Below are 18,217 nucleotides of genomic sequence, written 5' to 3' on the forward strand. Positions count from 1 at the left end.
CCAATCAAGAACTTATCAATTTCTGCCTTAAATACACCCAACGATCTAGCCTCCACAGCTGGATGTGGCAACAAATTCCACAAATTCACCACACTTTGGCTAAAGAACTTTTTCCACATCTGTTTTGAAAGGGCGCATCTCTATCCTGAGGCTGTGCCCTGTTGTCCTAGACTCTCCCACCATGTGAAACACCCTTTCCACATCTACTCTGTCTAGGCCTTTCAACATTCAAAAGGTTTTAATGAGATCCTCCCTCATCCTTCTGAATTCCAGCAAGTACAGACCCAGAGCCAGCAAACGTTCCTCTTATGATAACCTTTTCATTCCTGGAATAATCCTTGTGAACCTCCTCGGACCCTCTCCAATGCTAGCACATCTTTTCTAAGATGAGGGGCCCAAAACCATTCACAATACTCAAGGTGAGGCCTCACTGGTGCTTTATAAAGCCGCAGCATCACGTCCTTGCTCTTGTATTCTTGTACTCCTTATACACGTTTGTGCTCAAGCGACTGGAACCGTGACACCAGGTCTGATTCAATGTAGAGTGTTTTGTATTTCTCACTTGAGTCAAACACAGCAGCTTTATTGTTGGGTCAGAGATTAGCTGTTATTCCCGGATAGTGATTAAGAACAGTTCCTCCCAGGTCGACCCAATGAGAGGATTAGTGTGTGGAAGTGTTAGTGTAACCAATCAAAGATGAATAGAGGAAACGCAAAATGGTATAATTGTGAGTATTCCACAATGTTGGTGTGTTTAGAGAGAGAGTAATTCATAAGTACAGACGTGAGGTGTGGTTGGTGATTTTGAGTCCATGGTGACCAACCCCTTCTACCAGGATTAGCTTTAATATTACCATCATTTGTCATAAAACTTGTTGTTTTGCTGCCGCAGTACATTGCAATACTTAATAATAAAAAGCAATAAATCCCTATATGAAATAAATATAAAAATAAATTAAGTAAGTAGTGCAAAACAAGAAGAAAAAATAGTGAGCTAATGTTCATGGATTCATTGTCCATTTAGGAGGGGAAGAAGCTGTTCCTCAAATGCTGAGTGTGTCTTCAGGCTCTTGTACCTCCTCCTTGAAAGTGGCAATCAGAAGAGGGCAGCTCCTTGGTGGTAGGAGACCTGAATGACGAATGGTGCCTTCTTGAGCCATCGCCTGTTGAAGGTGTCATTGATACTGGGGAAGTTAGTGTCCATGATGGAGCTGGCTGAGTTTACAACTTTCTGCAGCTTTTTCTGATGGTAATGCAATCAGAATACTCTCCATGGTACATCTGTAGAAATCCGTGATAGTCTTTATCACGGATATAAACACAGAACCACAATAACATCTCCGATATCACCAACATTCATTTAAAGAGAAGAGAGGGGCACCACCCGAGGCAGAGAGGCTGACCCGCCTGTCACAGCGAGCCACACAGCAATAGTTGGCTCACAGAATCCATCTCCAGCACCGATCAAAAGACAGGCAATTGGCCCTGAAACTTTCGCTCGCTTAATGGCACTTTATTTTTTTTTATTAGTTTTTTTTTATACATTTTCTACATTGCTACAGATAAAAAACCCAGATCAAAATGAAGAACATTAATACAGTGCAAAAATAAACATACAATAATAATATGGTACAAAAAAAATAACTGAGAAAGCACCCAAATTGAAGACATGTAAAATTAATATCCTCCCCAAGTCCCGCAACAAAAAAAAAACTTCAGACCAACCACAACACAATATAGAGAATGTAAATCAGGACAATCAAACCCCCAAAACTGTAAGTACATTTAGCAACAGAAGATATTAATGCCTACTACCAAAAAAAAAGGAGCTGAAAGCAAGGGACCGGGAAAAAAACCTTAGTTAAGAGGAAGGTTATGAAAGCACTCAATAAAAGGTCCCCAGAACTTATGGAACTTTATATCCGAATTAAGAACTGAATAATGAATTTTTTCGAGGTCTAAGCAGGACATAATATCGTTAAGCCATTGAGCAAGCGTGGGCGGGGCAACATCGCTCCATCTAAGGAGGATTAAACGTCTAGCCAGGAGAGAGGCAAAAGATAATATTCGACACTTAGTCGAACTCAGACGTAAATCTGTCTCACCCAAAAAACCGAACAAAGCAATTAAAGGGTTAGGTTCTAGGTGGTGATTCAGAATGTACGATACACGTTATGAAGACATCTTTCCAAAATTTCTCCAAGCTAGGACAAAACCGGTACATATGAATGAGAGAGGCCTCGCCCCTTTTACATTTATCACAAAAAGGACTAATATTAGGGTAAAATCGAGATAATTTAGATTTAGACATACGGGCTCTATGAACAATCTTAAACTGTAAAAGGCAAAGGCGAAGAGAGGTTGAATTAACCGATTTGAGAATCGAATCCCAAGTCTCATCAGATAAGGAGGTATTTAAATCATGCTCCCATGCCATTTTAATTTTATCCACAGGGGCATGTCGTAAGGCTGCTAATTTATCATGAATAAATGATATTAAACCTTTACCTAGTGGATTAATAGAAAGGAATAAATCCAAAACATTTTTCTCAGGCATTTCAGGGAAGTTAGGAATTAAAGGATTAATAAAGTGTCTAATTTGGAGATATCTAAAAAAATAAGCATTGGGCAGATTGAAGTTAGCAGAGAGCTGTTGAAAAGATGCGAAGCTATTATCAATAAAAAGATCTTCAAAATGTCTAATGCCCTTCCTATACCAATCATGGAATGCTGAATCATCCGTAGTAGGTAAAAAAAGGTGATTATGTAAGATAGGGCTTGAAAAGGAAAAGCCATGGAAACCATAGAATTTCCTAAACTGAGCCCATATACGCAAAGTGTGTCTAACAAGAGGATTAACTATTAATCTGGACTAACTACTAGGGAGTACAGAGCCAAGAAGTGCAGAGATAGATAAATCTTTAGTGGAACTCAACTCCATTGCCACCCAATTAGGGCACTCGGGTTGGCCATGGAAAAAACACCAAAACATAGCACAATGTATATTGGCTGCCCAATAATATAAATGAAAGTTAGGTAAAGCCATGCCACCCTCTTTTTTAGATTTTTGGAGATAAACTTTATTAATTCTAGAGCGCTTATTCTTCCACAGATATGACAAAATAATAGAGTCTAAGGAATCAAAAAAAGAGTTAGGAATAAAAATTGGGATTGATTGAAATAAATATAAAAGTTTAGGGAGAACATACATTTTAACAACATTAATACGACCTAGCAAAGACATAGATAGAGGTGACTATTGTAATAGACTCTGTTTTATAGTATATGAAAGATTGGCAAAATTTTCACGAAAAAGATCTTTAAACTTCCTTGTGACTGTAATCCCAAGATAAGTAAATTGATTATGAACTACTTTAAAAGGGAGATCACGGAATGTTAATTCTTGTGCTTCTTTATTAATTGGGAAAAATTCACTTATGCAAATTAAGTTTATAGCCAGAGATCTGGCTAAACTGATCAAGAAGTGAAAACATTGGAGGTAAGGATGTAGACGGATTTGAAAGAAAAAGTAATAAGTCATCTGCATAAAGAGAAACTTTATGCTCAACACCCTCTCTCCAAATCCCGGTCAATTCAGGACAATTTCAAAATGCTGTCGTCAAAGGTTCTATAGCCAAATCAAAGAGAAAGGGACTTAAAGTGCATCCCTGACGGGTGCCACATTTGAGGTTAAATAACTGGGATTTCTGAAAATTAGTCAAAACAGAGGCAATAGGACACATATTCAGCAATTTGATCCAGGAGATAAAACTTTGACCAAGTTCAAATTTTTCTAAAACTGCAAAAAGGTAGTTCCACTCTATACGATCAAATGCTTTCTCTGCATCGAGGGAAATAACACATTCAGGAATCCCAGTTGGAGGTGAATATGAAATGTTAAATAATCGCCAAATGTTAAAAAAAGGAAGATGGTTTTTAATAAAACCAGTTTGATCCTCAGAAATAATAGAGGGAATAACAGTTTCTAATCTAAGAGCCAAAACTTTGGCCAAGATTTTAACATCAACATTAAGCAAAGAAATCTGCCTATACGAGGAACACTCTGTTGGATCTTTACCCTTTTTTAATAAAAGAATAATAGATGCCTCATTAAAAGAGGGTGACAATTTACCGTAATTAAATGAATCAGATAATACTGAGAATAACTGAGGAGAAAGAAGTGAAGAGAATGATTTATAAAATTCTATGGGGAACCCATCAGGTACAGGAGATTTCGCTGAAGACAGTGCAGAAATTGCAAAAGATATTTCTTCTGATGATATAGGCGTATTAAGTTTAGCTTTAAAATCAGATGAAAGCGAAGATTATTTAAAAAATGATCAACAGAGATATTCTCATTCAGAGATTCAGAGGAATAAAGTCAAGAATAAAAAATTTTAAATGCGTCATTGATTTCTAAGTGATCCAATGTAAAGTCTCCATTCTCCTTCCGGATCTTTGTAAAATGTTGTTTGGCTTTGGAACGCCTCAGCTGATTGGCTAGAAATTTACCAGGTTGGTCACCATGAATATAAAAGTGACTCGTACCTTCAAAAAGTTGGCGTTCGATAGGTTGATTAGACAGAAGATTAAATTTAGTTCGAAGTTCTACATGCTTCTTGTATAATTCTGGATTCTTAGTTTGAGCATACAGTTGATCCAATTCTTTAATCTGATTAATGAAGTCTAATCGATCTGCACAGGACTTTCTATTAAGATTTGCTGTATAGGAGATTATTTGACCCCTCAAATATGCTTTCATGGCATCCCAGACAATCTGGGATGACATTTCAGATGATGTATTGGTATTAAAATAAAAGGTAATCTGAACCTTAATAAATTTTAGAAAATCATCATCCGATAATAAAGTCGAGTCAAACCGGCAGTGTTTATTCCTCTGAGGGAGACCAGGAAAGTTTAAAGACAGAGTAATTGGGGCATGGTCAGAAATCAGTATACTCTGATAATCACAAGAATAGACAAATGGAATAAGTTTATTATCGAGTAAAAAGTAGTCAATTCTAGTAAAAGTATGGTGAACATGTGAAAAAAAAAGAATAATCTCTCTCAGTAGGATGTAGGAAACGCCATATATCAGCGATACCATAATTAGAGAGAAAAGATTGAATAGCTAAGGCAGATTTAGTAGGTAGTCTAGTAACAGAGGATGATCGATCCAAATTAGGATCTAACCAACAATTGAAATCGCCACCCAGAATAAAAGAGTATGAGTTTAAGTCTGGCAGTGAAGAGAAAAAAAAGTTCAAAAAAATTAACATCATCAAAATTGGGAGCATACAGGTTTGATAGTACAACTTTAGTATTATATAATTTACCAGAAACTATAATAAAATGGCCATTTGTATCAGATAACTTATTATGGAGTTCAAAAGGAATATTTGAGTTAATAAGGATGGAGACCCCCCACCCCCCAGCTTTGGTGGCAAAGGATGAATGAAAATGCTGACCCACCCACTTTGACAAAAGCCGAGAATTATCAAAACTACGAATATGAGTTTATTGAAGGAAAGCAATGTCAGCTTTGAGTTGTTTAATATGTGAGAAGACCTTCCTTCTTTTAACAGGGTGATTCAATCCCTTTACATTCCAGCTCACAAGTTTAAGTATTAACCATTATCAATTGTTAGTGCATAGAAGGCAGCAGGCATATAAAAAATCAAGCAGTACATTAACAGTCTGGGAGCAAAAATGTAAACATAGATCTGTAGAATCAAAACAAAGACATGTCCTGAATAGCCAAGGAAAGCAAAAGAAACAGTGAGTAGTGTTGGAACTGGAGAACTCACCCCACCCTCGCACACCAAAACCAGACGGCTACCTAAAAAAGCAGCTAGCTCTACCAGAAAAATTAACCCAAGTATGACTTCCAGTTCTGTGTCGTTAACAAAAGTTCCCTCTAAATACTATAGCAAATAATAACTAATTTATGCACTAGAAAACAGAATTACAAATAGGAACAACTTCAACAGAAGTATAAAACTTAATACAAAGAAAATCCGAAGAAAACCAAAACTAACCTACCTGCGAAAAATTATAAAAGATTAAAAGAAAAAGAAAAGGAGCAAGAAAAGAGGGAAATTATAGATGCGAAGAGAGTACTTCTCAAACATTTACAGAAAAAAAAAGCAAAACTTAAACTATGAATCAACCAACAGGGAGGTCTTCAATAAAAACTCCAAACCTCCAAGACAAGTTAAAGTCAATTGTAGATCTCTATAGATAAAGTTATACAAAAATAAAATAGATTACACAAGTACAATCTAAAAGTCCGCAGGGAAACATTAAACTTAGATTATCGACTTAGAAAAAACGCACCAAATCCAAGGAGAGATTGACTGCAGCCCTTAAAGTTTCAATAGATAATGTCTGAATTATTCAAGTAAAGTCTGAGTTCGGAAAAAATAGTTCTACTTCGAGAAGTACTTATCAACTATTTTAGAAGGTCAGGCCGGTTCCATAGAAGTTGGGGTGGACGGAAGACTTCCAACAAATGCCTCAGCCTCCTTCATTGATTTAAACCACTTATAAACTCCAGTAGTAAGTGTAATTCGAAGATCGGCTGGGTTTCGGAGAGAGGGTCTGAATCCGTGAGCAAAAAGCACTTTCATTACACCTTTAAACTCCTCACGCATCTTCAGAACCTGGGGGGAATAATCCTCCACAAAACAAATGACCGTATTTTGAAAAGCAAAAGTACCTCTGCGGCGTGCCTCCATAGTCAAACGGGTTTTCAGCTGGTATTGATGAAAGCACAAAATTACCGGCCGTGGACGGGAACCCAGAGTTGCACGGGGAACATACATCCTGTGAGCCCTTTCAAGCTCAGGTGGAGTCGGAAGAAATTCTTTCCCAAAAATCTCACAGAGAAAATCGGAAACAAAATTTCCACAGGAGAACCCTGTTCGGTGGCCTCTGGCAAACCAAGAATTCGTAGATTGCAACGTCTGCTCCGGTTTTTGAAGATCCACCATTTTGGAAAAAAGTTTACTATTCGTCTCCTCTAGGCTGGAGCAGAGAGTTTTGAGATATTGAACACGGCGTTCTAAATCTTCAGAAGTTGAGTCAATGCGAGATAAATGTTCAGCATGTTCATCCACTCTAGCATTGATCTGGTCCAATTTGAAATCCAGCTGGTTGAAAGAAGTTCTAAATTCTTTTCTAAAATCCATTAAAATATCTTGTCGATGTTGTTCCAAAACAGTGAGAATGTCAGCCGGCAAAGCCGTGGAAGTTTCCTTTTTCCCGGTCTTAGTGCTTTTGGTAGCCATTATAAGATAGATGTCTTCGCAGGCAGGTAAAAGAGAACTAATAAAATACCTAACCAAGGTTTAAGAAGGGGCAAAGATAGGAAGAATGACGGAGCAAAAATTCAGAGCAACTAAAAAATCGCCATTTTACCGGAAGTCCCTTAATGGCACTTTAAATGCTGAAATGGAGTCAATATTCATCTTGAAATTTCATCACATCGAGGCTGTCTGAATACTTGCTCAGAATCCTCTCAGAGTCAGCAAAGTGCTGGATCACTGAAACAATCTCCAAACTAAATCACAGTCTCTAACTCTAACAGTCCCAGAAACATAGTTAAGAAGAAAAACAGACGTAAAAGACCAAAACCGGATAGTTTCCTGAACTATCTGGAAGAGGTCGACTGAGGGAGCATTGCATTCTGGTATCATATTGACCAAGATGAGTTTATTCACTCTAAAAATAGCCTCCCACAGGTCGTACTTGGGCTTCTTGTCTAATGCTAGATCACCGGCCTAGACTGCCATAGATCAAGCCCTTCGCAGACTACAAATCTCCTGGTCCATCCACAGTTTTTGCTTTGGGTATGTCCAGTATGTTCCTGAAGGCACACACTCATCCACACAGGTCTTGATGAAGTTGATGACAACTGTGGCGTATTCATTCCAAATTGAAGATAAGTTTCTGAATACCAACTTGAAGTTCTGTGGGTGCAGTTCTCCCTTCCTTGACGATATCCTCTTGGTCTTCACCACCAGAATGGTAGTCTTTAGTCTCTGCCTATATGCCAGGAGTTGAAGTACAGCCAGGTGATCGGCCTTACCAAAGTGTGGCCATAGGCTGGCACGCTAACCATTGTTGATGGTGGTATAACAGTGGTAAAGTGTTGGCTCCACTGTTTCCACAGGAGATATGTTAGTGGTCGTTGTTCAGAGACTTCCTCAAGATGTCCTGGTTCAGATCCAGGTGTGCTATTTCATGTTTACTGATCATGGTGCTCAGCTCTTCCAGTGACTGCCCGATGTTGCCCTGAGGTGGCTGCCCCCGCACCATGCCTGGATCTGCTGTAGACTAATGGACTGAAATTGTTTGCAATCATTCATCAACAACTCCATTATCAATGTGTCATGTGACAGGGGACTGAACCTAGCAGGATTTAATCATGAGCTGTGTCCTGCAATGATCTTTGCTGGCCCTGCAACTATTCACTGATATTACCAATGATGTGGATGATGGGACACAAAGCCATGTCTATCAGAGTCCATCAAATGAAAAGCTTGTCAGTGAGGGAAGTTTGAAGTGTAGAGATGGAAATAGATGAAGTGAACAGGACAACTGTAACAAAGCAAGATCATTGACTGGGGCGGGCAAGTTACAGAGATGAAAAGAGAGATTTTTCTTGGGAGATTCAAAAGTCAGCACCAGAATTTTCAATCTGGAGGAATCCCAGGCTCAGTCTGAACAGATATGAGGCAGCTCATTGATTCAGATCAATGTCACAAATGGATCTATTGACTCTCACATGCATCGAGACAAGAAGATTTCAAGAAATGTTGTCTTTGATGAGAAACTGCATCTCTCATTGCAATTCACAGCTCCGATAGCATATTTTGTTGGCATTCCAGCAGCTAAGTCTCACGTGGCTGGGCAACTGTCCTGCAGTCCCTGCTGTGACCCAACTGGGTCCCGAGGAAATCAGCTCCTTGATGTTTGACTTTGTTTTCTCAGTCAAAGATTGTAAGCAGAGATGAGCAACCCACTCTGCAAACAAACCTAATTTCATTCCAATGTACAATTCTGTACAAATTGAGCTTCAGGATAAGTCTGAGCTGAAGTTGTCAAGCCAGCTGACGGCAGATATTGTCCAGTTTGTAAATTTTCTGTTTCTCATCTACAGAGTTGTCTGTCTTTATCCAAAATCCCTACATTGAAGAGATGTGGATCAACCAGACCGCTACTCTGGTGTGTATGATTGTGGGTGCTGATCTGAGCCAGGTCCAAATCCACTGGCAGGTGAATGAGAGGGAGAAAATCAAAGCAAACGTGACCAAAAAACTGAGAGAGGAAGGAACCCGAGATACAGTGATCAGCGAACTCCAGTGCAGTGTGGAGGAGTGGGCCAGTGGGGTGGAGTACACTTGCTCTGTCCAACAACCTTCTTCAACCTCACCAGTATCAGCACGGACAAAAAGTACCAAAGGTGGGCAAGAGGTCAGCGATTAAAATGGACAATGTTGTTACCTCAGTAAAAATGTTTGACATTTCCATTGTTTGCCCATCAGTTCCAGTGGAGACAAAAGGTCCCAAAGTCAGACTGCTGCCTCCACCAGAGGGAGAGACCAAGAGTGGGAACACGGTCACCCTTGAGTGTGTTGCCTCTGGATTCTACCCGAACCAAATAACCATCACCTGGGAGAAAGGGGACTCTCTGATCTCTTCCAGCATCAGTGAGAGACCAACTACGCTTGAACAGGCGGGAACTTTCATTGCCAGCTACGTCCTGACCATGAGCACAGAGGAGTGGAAGGAAGGCTCAGTTTTCAGATGCACAGTGTCTCATCCCCCCTCCAACACCAGCGTCAGGCAGGATGTGAAAAACATTCAAGGTATGATTCTGAGATTCACTCCACTGTTGACATCCTCTGCCACAGCCACAACCCAGGGCCATCAAGGTCAATAGGTAACGGCAAGTGTGGCATTGTTGTAGCTGTGTGAGTGGATTAATAATGTAGAGGCAGAGAGTGGGAAAGAATCAGAGTTCATCTGATGTTTTCAAAACTTGACTTTCTTCCAAACTGCCAACACAAGGTCTGTCTGTCCATCAGTAAGTGCCCATCTGGGCCCCTCTGTCACATCTCAGACAGATGTATGAGAGTGCAGCACTCCCTCAGTACTAGTACCAGGATCACTGACCTACAGTCTGTTCCCAAGCCTCAGGACAACGGCGTGAACACACAACCAGGGGTGACTATGCCGGATTCTAGTTTGAGATTACAAACTACTTCTCTGAAATTCTTTGGTGAAGGACACTGGCCTTCCTACCCTGTTTACCCATATCCATCAGTCCCACAGCAAACTCTTCACTGCTCTGTGATCGGCCGGCTGGAGCAGAGCAAGGAATGCCGGCCTTGTCAGTGAGGGAATGATAAAATAAAGACTGCAGGATCAATGTTTGCACACAAATGTCTCAGGCTCATCAAGCAAATCCATCTGTCAGCAGAATTGGAGGAATTGAGTTCCACTGAAGCAGACATACTGGAATGTAACTGGACACCAGACAGTTGTTGAGTTCCAGTAAACCAGAGAGATGCACAGTACTCAGCCAGGAACAGAACTAGTGAGTCCTGATGAAGGGTCTCCGCCTGAAACATTAACGGTGCTTCTCCTAATAGATGCTGCCTGGCCTGCTGTGTTCCGCCAGCATTTTGTGTGTGTTGTTGTTTGAATTTCCAGCATCTGCAGATTTCCTCGTGTTTGCTCTATGAAAAAAGAAGTCCATTCCCAATAGGAACCCTCTAAAGTTACCCTTCCCCACCAGATGAGATTGAAAGAAGTTGGGTCACTGGGTTCTCTGCAGCAGAGATTCCCATGGACAGAGTGGCAATTCCAATTGATGCTTTATCCAACAACAGTGTGGTTCACATCACTGAAACAAGCAAGGCTACCTGCAAGTCCTTTCTCGTTAGCTCAGAATGGACATATATATTTCATGATGAAACACATCAAAATAAATTATTAACATTTCTGAGATCCTGCAGTTCTTGTTAACACTTCTTTGTGTCAGGTCTGATCTTGTTGGAAACTTGCGTAGACTACTTCAGAGGTTAAACTTCAGCCTGTGTTTGTGTAATCTGTCGGGTTGGTTCAGGTTCCTGTGGGACTCAAGTGCAGACCAATGAATGCTCTTTTACCAGGATTTATTAGGGAGCACAAGGGCAACAGTCTTTCAAAAACAGGAGGCAGGCACAAATCCGAAATGGTAGGCAGAGGTCTTACCCAGGAAAGGCCGTCCGCCGAGGGCAGACGATCCAGAGCGCAATGGTAAAAATCAGGTCCCAGAACAGGCAAAATCCAGAAACACAAAATCAGGCAAAATCAGTTGGCAACAGTCGCAGTGACAGGCTAGAATGAGCTGGGGCGAACTGGCAGAGACTGTGAGTCAAGGCAGGGTTTAAATGGACCGGGTAATGAGTGAAAATAGAAACAGGTGGGTGGAAGTGAGGAGACAAGCAACTAATTGGAGAAAGTCCAAAAAGGAAAGGGGTTGGGCCAAAACCCACATGGCCAGGTGAAAGGAGGCAGAAATTAAAGGCTGTCATGGTCCAGAGCTGTCAGCAGAGGACCTTCAACCCAGTGTTCAGGACGAATCCTTAACAGTAATCAAAGTTCAATAAAGAAGGTATGGAAAGCATTCGGCTGCCAGTGTTCCATGCCGGTTTTTTGGGATACAATGTGTGACTTAAACATGAGGGGTGGGAAGTGTTGCCTGGTTGGTTAGTTCTGTTCTTCACTGCATAGACAGACAGACATTCAAGCAGATATATGTGTATTATATAGGTATGTGTGTATTATAGTTTCCACTGTGCAAATGTTAGAACATTCCTGATTGGTCCACAATTTCAAATATACAAGGTTAATTGACAGGGAAAGGTATTTTATCAACTTTGTGAAGGCATTTGGTGAACTCATTCAGAAAGTGGAGAGTTACAGAAAGAAGGGACAATATGTAGCCAGTGATGCCCTGGGACCTGCAGCAATGCGTTCAGTGCTGACACTATTCACCAGATTTATTCATGGTTTAGATATTGGGCAGAAACACACATGACCAACTTTGCCACTCACACAAGGCTGGCAGATCTGTCAGCAGTCTGGAAGGCTTTACCTATAGAGACAATAATCAATTAAATGAATAGGCAGGAACCAACTCTAGATCTTTGGACAAACTGTCTTGGAGGGACTGCTGAACATGCACTCCCCAGTGGAAATTACAAGTTGGAATGATGGTTAATGAATGCTAAGCGAAGATCTGGTTCATATTTTTAGTGGAGCGAACATAGTTGATTCGGAGGAACTAGTTCATTTTGTTCTGTCCAGGGGCTCCCAGGTTACAAGTGACATGCTGTGAGGAAACATGACACAAGTCATCAAGTTTATTGCCATGTTGATCTTCATGAAACATTGACAAGAAACTAACTCTCTCACTTTCTCAATTCTTTCAGAAACCTGCACAGACTTGACAGGAGAGGAGGGGAAGGAAGAACAGGGACACGTGGATGGAGATGACAATGTGCCTACAGTTGCTGCCTTTGCCATTCTGTTCATCATCAGTTTCCTCTACAGCACCTTCGTCACCGTTGTCAAGGTAACTAACTGACTAACAGAGGCATTCCATGAAACACAAACTTTCACCTTCCTTATCTCAGACATTGCATTCTCTGACACTGCAGTCCCAACGACAGCACAGTCAACAGACAATGCAAGCTGAGGCCCCCACAACCCCTGGGACTTTACACCTTTCCTCTTTACTCCAAGCCTCTGGGCCTTGATAAGCAGAAGTTATGACCTGTACAAAAGGGACAGGTTACACCTGAATCCATGGGGGACAAATAGATTTGCAGACCGGTTTGTTGGAGCTGTTCAGAAGGGTTTAAACCAGGGTTGGGCAAACTTTTTGACTTGTGGGCCACAAAGGGTTCTAAAATTTGACAGGGGGGCCGGACCAGGAGCAGATGGATGGAGTGTTTTGGTAATACACCTCATAAGAGAAAATAAAATATCATGGGATATGTAGAAAACATGTGCTTTAATTTCAATTGAAAATGAACAAATGCATTAACACAAAATATCTGTCTTTGAAGTCCCATGGTATTTAGCTATTTATTGAAATGACTTTTAAAACACTGAAAATTAAATGACTAAAATACAGCTTTTTTTAATAGTAACAGTTATTATTTTAAAGCACTGAAAATTCTGTTATCCTTCAAGATATTATCATCATCACTCTCCTCCTGACTGTCTTTATTTCAAAAACGGTAGGAGATGCAGGTCTACTTGTCCTGCTCCTTCTTATTCAATTGCCCCTGTGCCAAAACTCAACAACGACCAGCACAAGGACAGAACAGTGACAGCGCGCCAGTATGCAGAGCGCGTTATTTGATCTGGAGCGCATTTTTTTATTTTGAGAACGTACGTGCACCTCCGCACTACTCATGTCCATCACTTAACAGAAATGACATGTAACATGTAAGGCTTATTGAAAAAAACATTTTCAAATCCATTTTTTACATAACACAACGAAGAAACTTATTTTTAATTTCAGTGGGAACAGTGTTGTTGGTCTCCCTTTTTAGCCAGCACATCAAAGTCTGGATTTAGTTTTGTTGTGGTGATTCTCTGGATGGATCTGAGGTGTTGGTCAGTTAACTTGGATCTGTGGCTGGCTTTGTTGATGTTCATGACGCTGAACGCCTGTTCACACAAATAGGTCGAGCCGAACAAAGAGTAAAGTGCAAATGTGGAGTAATACGCTGCACCTCAACAAAGGTCAATGTATATAGAGTGCGTCATCTATTGGGAAAATGCCAGAATTGCAGGGAAAAAACGTTAACAATGTTTATTAATATAATTTCATCAAGTTCTGCGGGCCGGATTAAAAAGCTTAATGGGCCGCATATGGCCCCCGGGCCGTAGTTTACCCATGCCTGGTTTAAACAAATTTGGCAGGGGGATGGGAAATGAAGTGAAAGGGTTGAGGATGAAACTGTTGTTTTGCAAACAGAGGCAGTGACTGCTAGTATGAAGCTGATGTTTGGGTAAAATTGAACTCAGCAGGTTGAGTTGCAATGTAAAAGGGGGATAAAATTTTAAACTGTGATGAATACAGGACTGAAGGTGTTATATTTGAATGCACATAGGATATGGAGCAGGCTAGATAGACTTGTAGCACAGCTACAGATTGGCATGTATGACCTTGTGGGCATCACTGAATTGTGGCTGAAAGAAGATTATAGCTGGGAGCTTGATGTCCAAGGATACTCATGTATAAAAGAACAGGGAGGTAGGCTGAAGGCGTGGTGTGGCTGTGTTGGTAAAAAATTAAAATTAAATTACTAGAAAGAGGTGACATAGGGTCAGATGGTATAGAATCGTTCTAGGTAGAACCAAGAATTTGCAAGGGTGAAAGATGCTGATGAGAGTTATAAACAGATCTGAAAACAGTAAATATGTAGTCTACAAATTACAATGGGAGGCAGAAAATGCATGTCAAAAGTACAATGTTAAGATAATCATCGGGAATTTCAATGAGCAGGTCGATTGGGATGGATTGTACAGGAACTGCAGGGGAACCATTATCCTGGCTTCAAGATTTGCTGATGCTACATGGGAGAGTTTAAGCGATTCTGATAGGGCTGAATTTGTTAAGTGTATCCAAGAAGGTTTCTCAAATCACTATGTGTACAGTCCAATGAAAGGAGGGACCACGCTGCTCCTGGTACTGTATAATGAGCCTGGCCAGGTGATTGACGTTTTAGTGGGTGAACGGTAAGGGAAGAGTGACAACTCGATAACTTTCAGGATAACTATCAACAAAGATAGGTGTTATCCTTGTGGAACAATATTAAATTGGCATAGGGCAATTTACAAGGGTATTTGGCAAGAACTAAGAAGTGTTAATTGCAAAGACCTTTTCTCTGGCAAGTCCACATCAGATATGTGGAGGTGTTTAAAGAGCAATTGCAAGAGTACAGGAAAAGTATGTTCCTGTCAGAAGGAAGGATGGGGATGGAAAGTTATGAGAACCCTGGATGTTCAGTGAGGTGATGAATTTAGTCAAGAAGAAAAAGATAAAGTATTTAAAGCTTCAGGTCAAATCAAACAAAGCACACGAGGGGTATAAAGAAGCCAGAAAGGAACTAAAAGGAATTAGGAAAGCCATGAAGGGCCATGAAAAGTCCTTGGCAAGTTGTATTAAGGTGAATTGCAAAGCATTCCATACATATGGCAAGGGCAAGAAGATAACTCTGGAGAGGGTGGGACCATCAATGATAAAGGGGGGAATATCTGCTTGGATGCAGAGAATGGGAGTGAGGTACTTAATGAGTACTTTGCTTCAGTATTTACAAAGGAAAAGGATGTGGAGGATCAAGGGATCATTGTTGAGTGTATAAACAAATTTGGGCATTTCATGGTAAAATTGGAGGAAGTATTGGACCTACGAAAAACAGTTAAGATGCATAAGTCCTCAGAACTAATGTTGCATGTCTATTTATGAAGGGAACAAGGGTATACCGTTAAAGACAACATCCTTAACAGTGTTGCTGAGCAGAGAGATCTTGGGATCCACAAACTCCTTGAAAGTGGCTGCACAGGTCAATAAGGGGGTTAACAAAGTTTACGTAAGGCTTGCTTTTATTAGTTGTGGCATTGAGTTCAAAGGTCAATATTTTATGTTGCAATTTTACAAAATTCTGGTTTGATCACATCTGGAGTATTGTGTAGAGTTCTGGTTGCCCCACGATAGGAAAATGCTGAGACTTTCCAGAGGGTGCAGAAGAGGTTTAAGAGGATGCTGCCTGGTTTAGAGAGCATGTGCTATCATGAGAGGCTGGATAAACTTGGTTTGTTTTTTTCTGGAGAATCAGAGCTAAAGGGGGATCTAAAAGAGGTTTTCAAGATTATGAGAGGCATAGATAGAGTGGACAGAGAGTATCTCTTTCCCAGTTGTTCTAAGGAAGTAGGAGGGCTATGGACATGGTGTAAGTAGGAGGGACTGATGTCTGGATGGTTTTGATTTGCTTTACAGCTGGTTCAGCACATCATTGTGGGCTGAATGTCCTGTGCAGTACTAAATCGTTTTGGTGCCAGATCCCAAGGGAATGAATTTGTAGAATGTCTACTAGCTTGCTTTTTTAGAGCAGCTGGTGTTTGAGCCCTCGAGGCAATTAGCTATTCTGGATTTGGGGTTGTACAATGAACCAGAGTTAAAAGTAAAGGAACCTTTAGAAGCCAGTGATCATAATATGATAGAATTCACCCTGCAATTATTTTGAGAAGGTGAGTTAAAGTCATACTTATCAGTAATACTGTGGAGTAAAGGGAATTTCAGAGGCATTGAGAGGAGCTGGCCAAAATTGATTGGAAGGGGCCTCTAGCAGGGATGATTGCAGAGAAGCAATGGCTGCAGATTCTGGGAGAAAATTGGAATGCAGAAAATAGATACATCCTAAAGAAGAAATATTCTAACAAATGATGTTTCGGGCCAAGACCCTTCATCAGTCTGAAACATGGACTGTTCACTCTTTTACACAGATGCTGCCAGGCCTGCTAAGCTCAACCAGCATTTTGTGGTGTTGCCTTAGAACTCATGGTACTACAGGAAAGATACTGGGGTGGTTAGAACCCTGGCTGATTGTCAGGAGCACAGATTAGGAATAAAGGGAGCCTTTTCTGGTTAGCTGCTGGTGACCAGTGACTACATGTGACCACATCTTTTCATATAAAATATCAATAATTTGGATAATGGAATTCATGGCTTTTCTGGCAGGTCTTCAAATGATACAAAGATAGGTGGAGGGGCAGGCAGAGTTGAGGAAGCTTCTTATGGTGGAAGAGTCTACAACCAGAGAACACAGCATCAAAATTGAGGGGTCTTTTTTAGAAAGGAGATCAGGCCAATTTTCTGTTTTCAGCACAGAGTGATGAACCTGTGGAATTCACTGTCACATGTGGCTGTGGAGGCCAATTCTTTAGGTATATTCAAGGCAGAGGTTGATAGATTTTTGATTAGTCAGGGCATGAAGGTGGACAGGGAGAAGGCAGGAGATTGTGGATGAGAGGGAAAATGGATCAGCCATGATGAAATAGTGATGCAGACTTGATGGGCCAAAATGGCTTAATTCTACTGCTATATCTTGTGGTCTTAATGGAGAAGTTCTGAGAGTTAAGAGTTATTGCAATAAACTAGGATTGATTAGGATTAGTGAACAAGGCTCTGTTTGTGGGAGATTATGTCTCATGAATTTCCTCCATTTCATCCCTGCTCCACCTTCCATAAGATTGTGTTTTCTCTCTTTCTGTTCCCATTTGTTCATTCCTCATCTATTAGGTCATGGTAGTTTAGTAAGAATGGCTCCAGGGGCAGTGTTTTGCTCTCTGTGTGGGATGTGGGAAGTCTGGGAGACTGCAGTCTCCCAGGTGAACACATCTGTACCAGGTGCACTGAGTTGCAGCAACTGAGAGAATGCATTAAGGAACTGGAGCTGCAGCACGATGACCCTCGACTTATACGGGAGAATGACAAGGTGATAGACAGAAGCTACAGGGAGATAGTTACCCCAAGGTTGCATGAGACTGGTAACTGGGTGACTGTCAGGAGAAGGAGGGCAAATACACAACTAGTGCAGAGAACACCTGTGTCTGTTCTGCTCAATAATAAGTATTGAACTTTAGATACAATGGAGAGGAATTGACCTACCAGGAGGATCCAGAATGACGGGGTTTCTGGCAATGCGAATGGTGATGTGGCTCAGAAAAGGAGTGAGGTTAAGGGAAGTGCAGTGATGATACAACATTCCTTCATCAGAAGAACAGGACCGAGGTTCTGTGGGCTCCATAGAGACACCCAGATGGTATGTTGCGTCCCTGCTGCCAGGAACAGGGATGTCACAGATCGTGTCCATGGCATTCTCAACGGCAAGCGTGAACAGCCAGGAGTCTTTGTTAGAAGACACTCCCAACAGCACCATCTTCTGAGAGTACGGATATCTGGCACGGCCCCTTGAAGGGTTCAGGATGGTCCTGCTAATTGATAATCGTGTATGGGCACCAAAAACTGAGTACGTAAGGAACAGCTGAACAGAGGTTCGGTGCTCAATCATGAGCCAGCTGGTGATATCATCCAGCATTTGTTTTGTGCTCAGATCTAGTTTGATACCATGTTTAGAACCTTGTT

The 18,217-nt window shown here is 41.0% G+C and overlaps 1 gene segment (V, D, J or C); it reads left to right on the forward strand.

Annotated features, from left to right (window-relative positions):
• Nucleotides 1-311: 311 nt before the first annotated feature.
• LOC132381343 (immunoglobulin heavy constant gamma 4-like) overlaps nt 312-18,217 on the forward strand; it is a 90,183-nt gene continuing 72,277 nt past the window's right edge. Inside the window, 4 exon segments of the C gene segment in view lie at nt 312-419; nt 9,164-9,466; nt 9,549-9,872; nt 12,486-12,628. Of these exon segments, the coding sequence occupies nt 9,202-9,466; nt 9,549-9,872; nt 12,486-12,628 (732 nt within the window).

The sequence above is a fragment of the Hypanus sabinus genome, chromosome 26, assembly GCF_030144855.1.
Source record: "Hypanus sabinus isolate sHypSab1 chromosome 26, sHypSab1.hap1, whole genome shotgun sequence".
In the NCBI taxonomy this organism is placed as follows: Eukaryota; Metazoa; Chordata; class Chondrichthyes; order Myliobatiformes; family Dasyatidae; genus Hypanus; species Hypanus sabinus.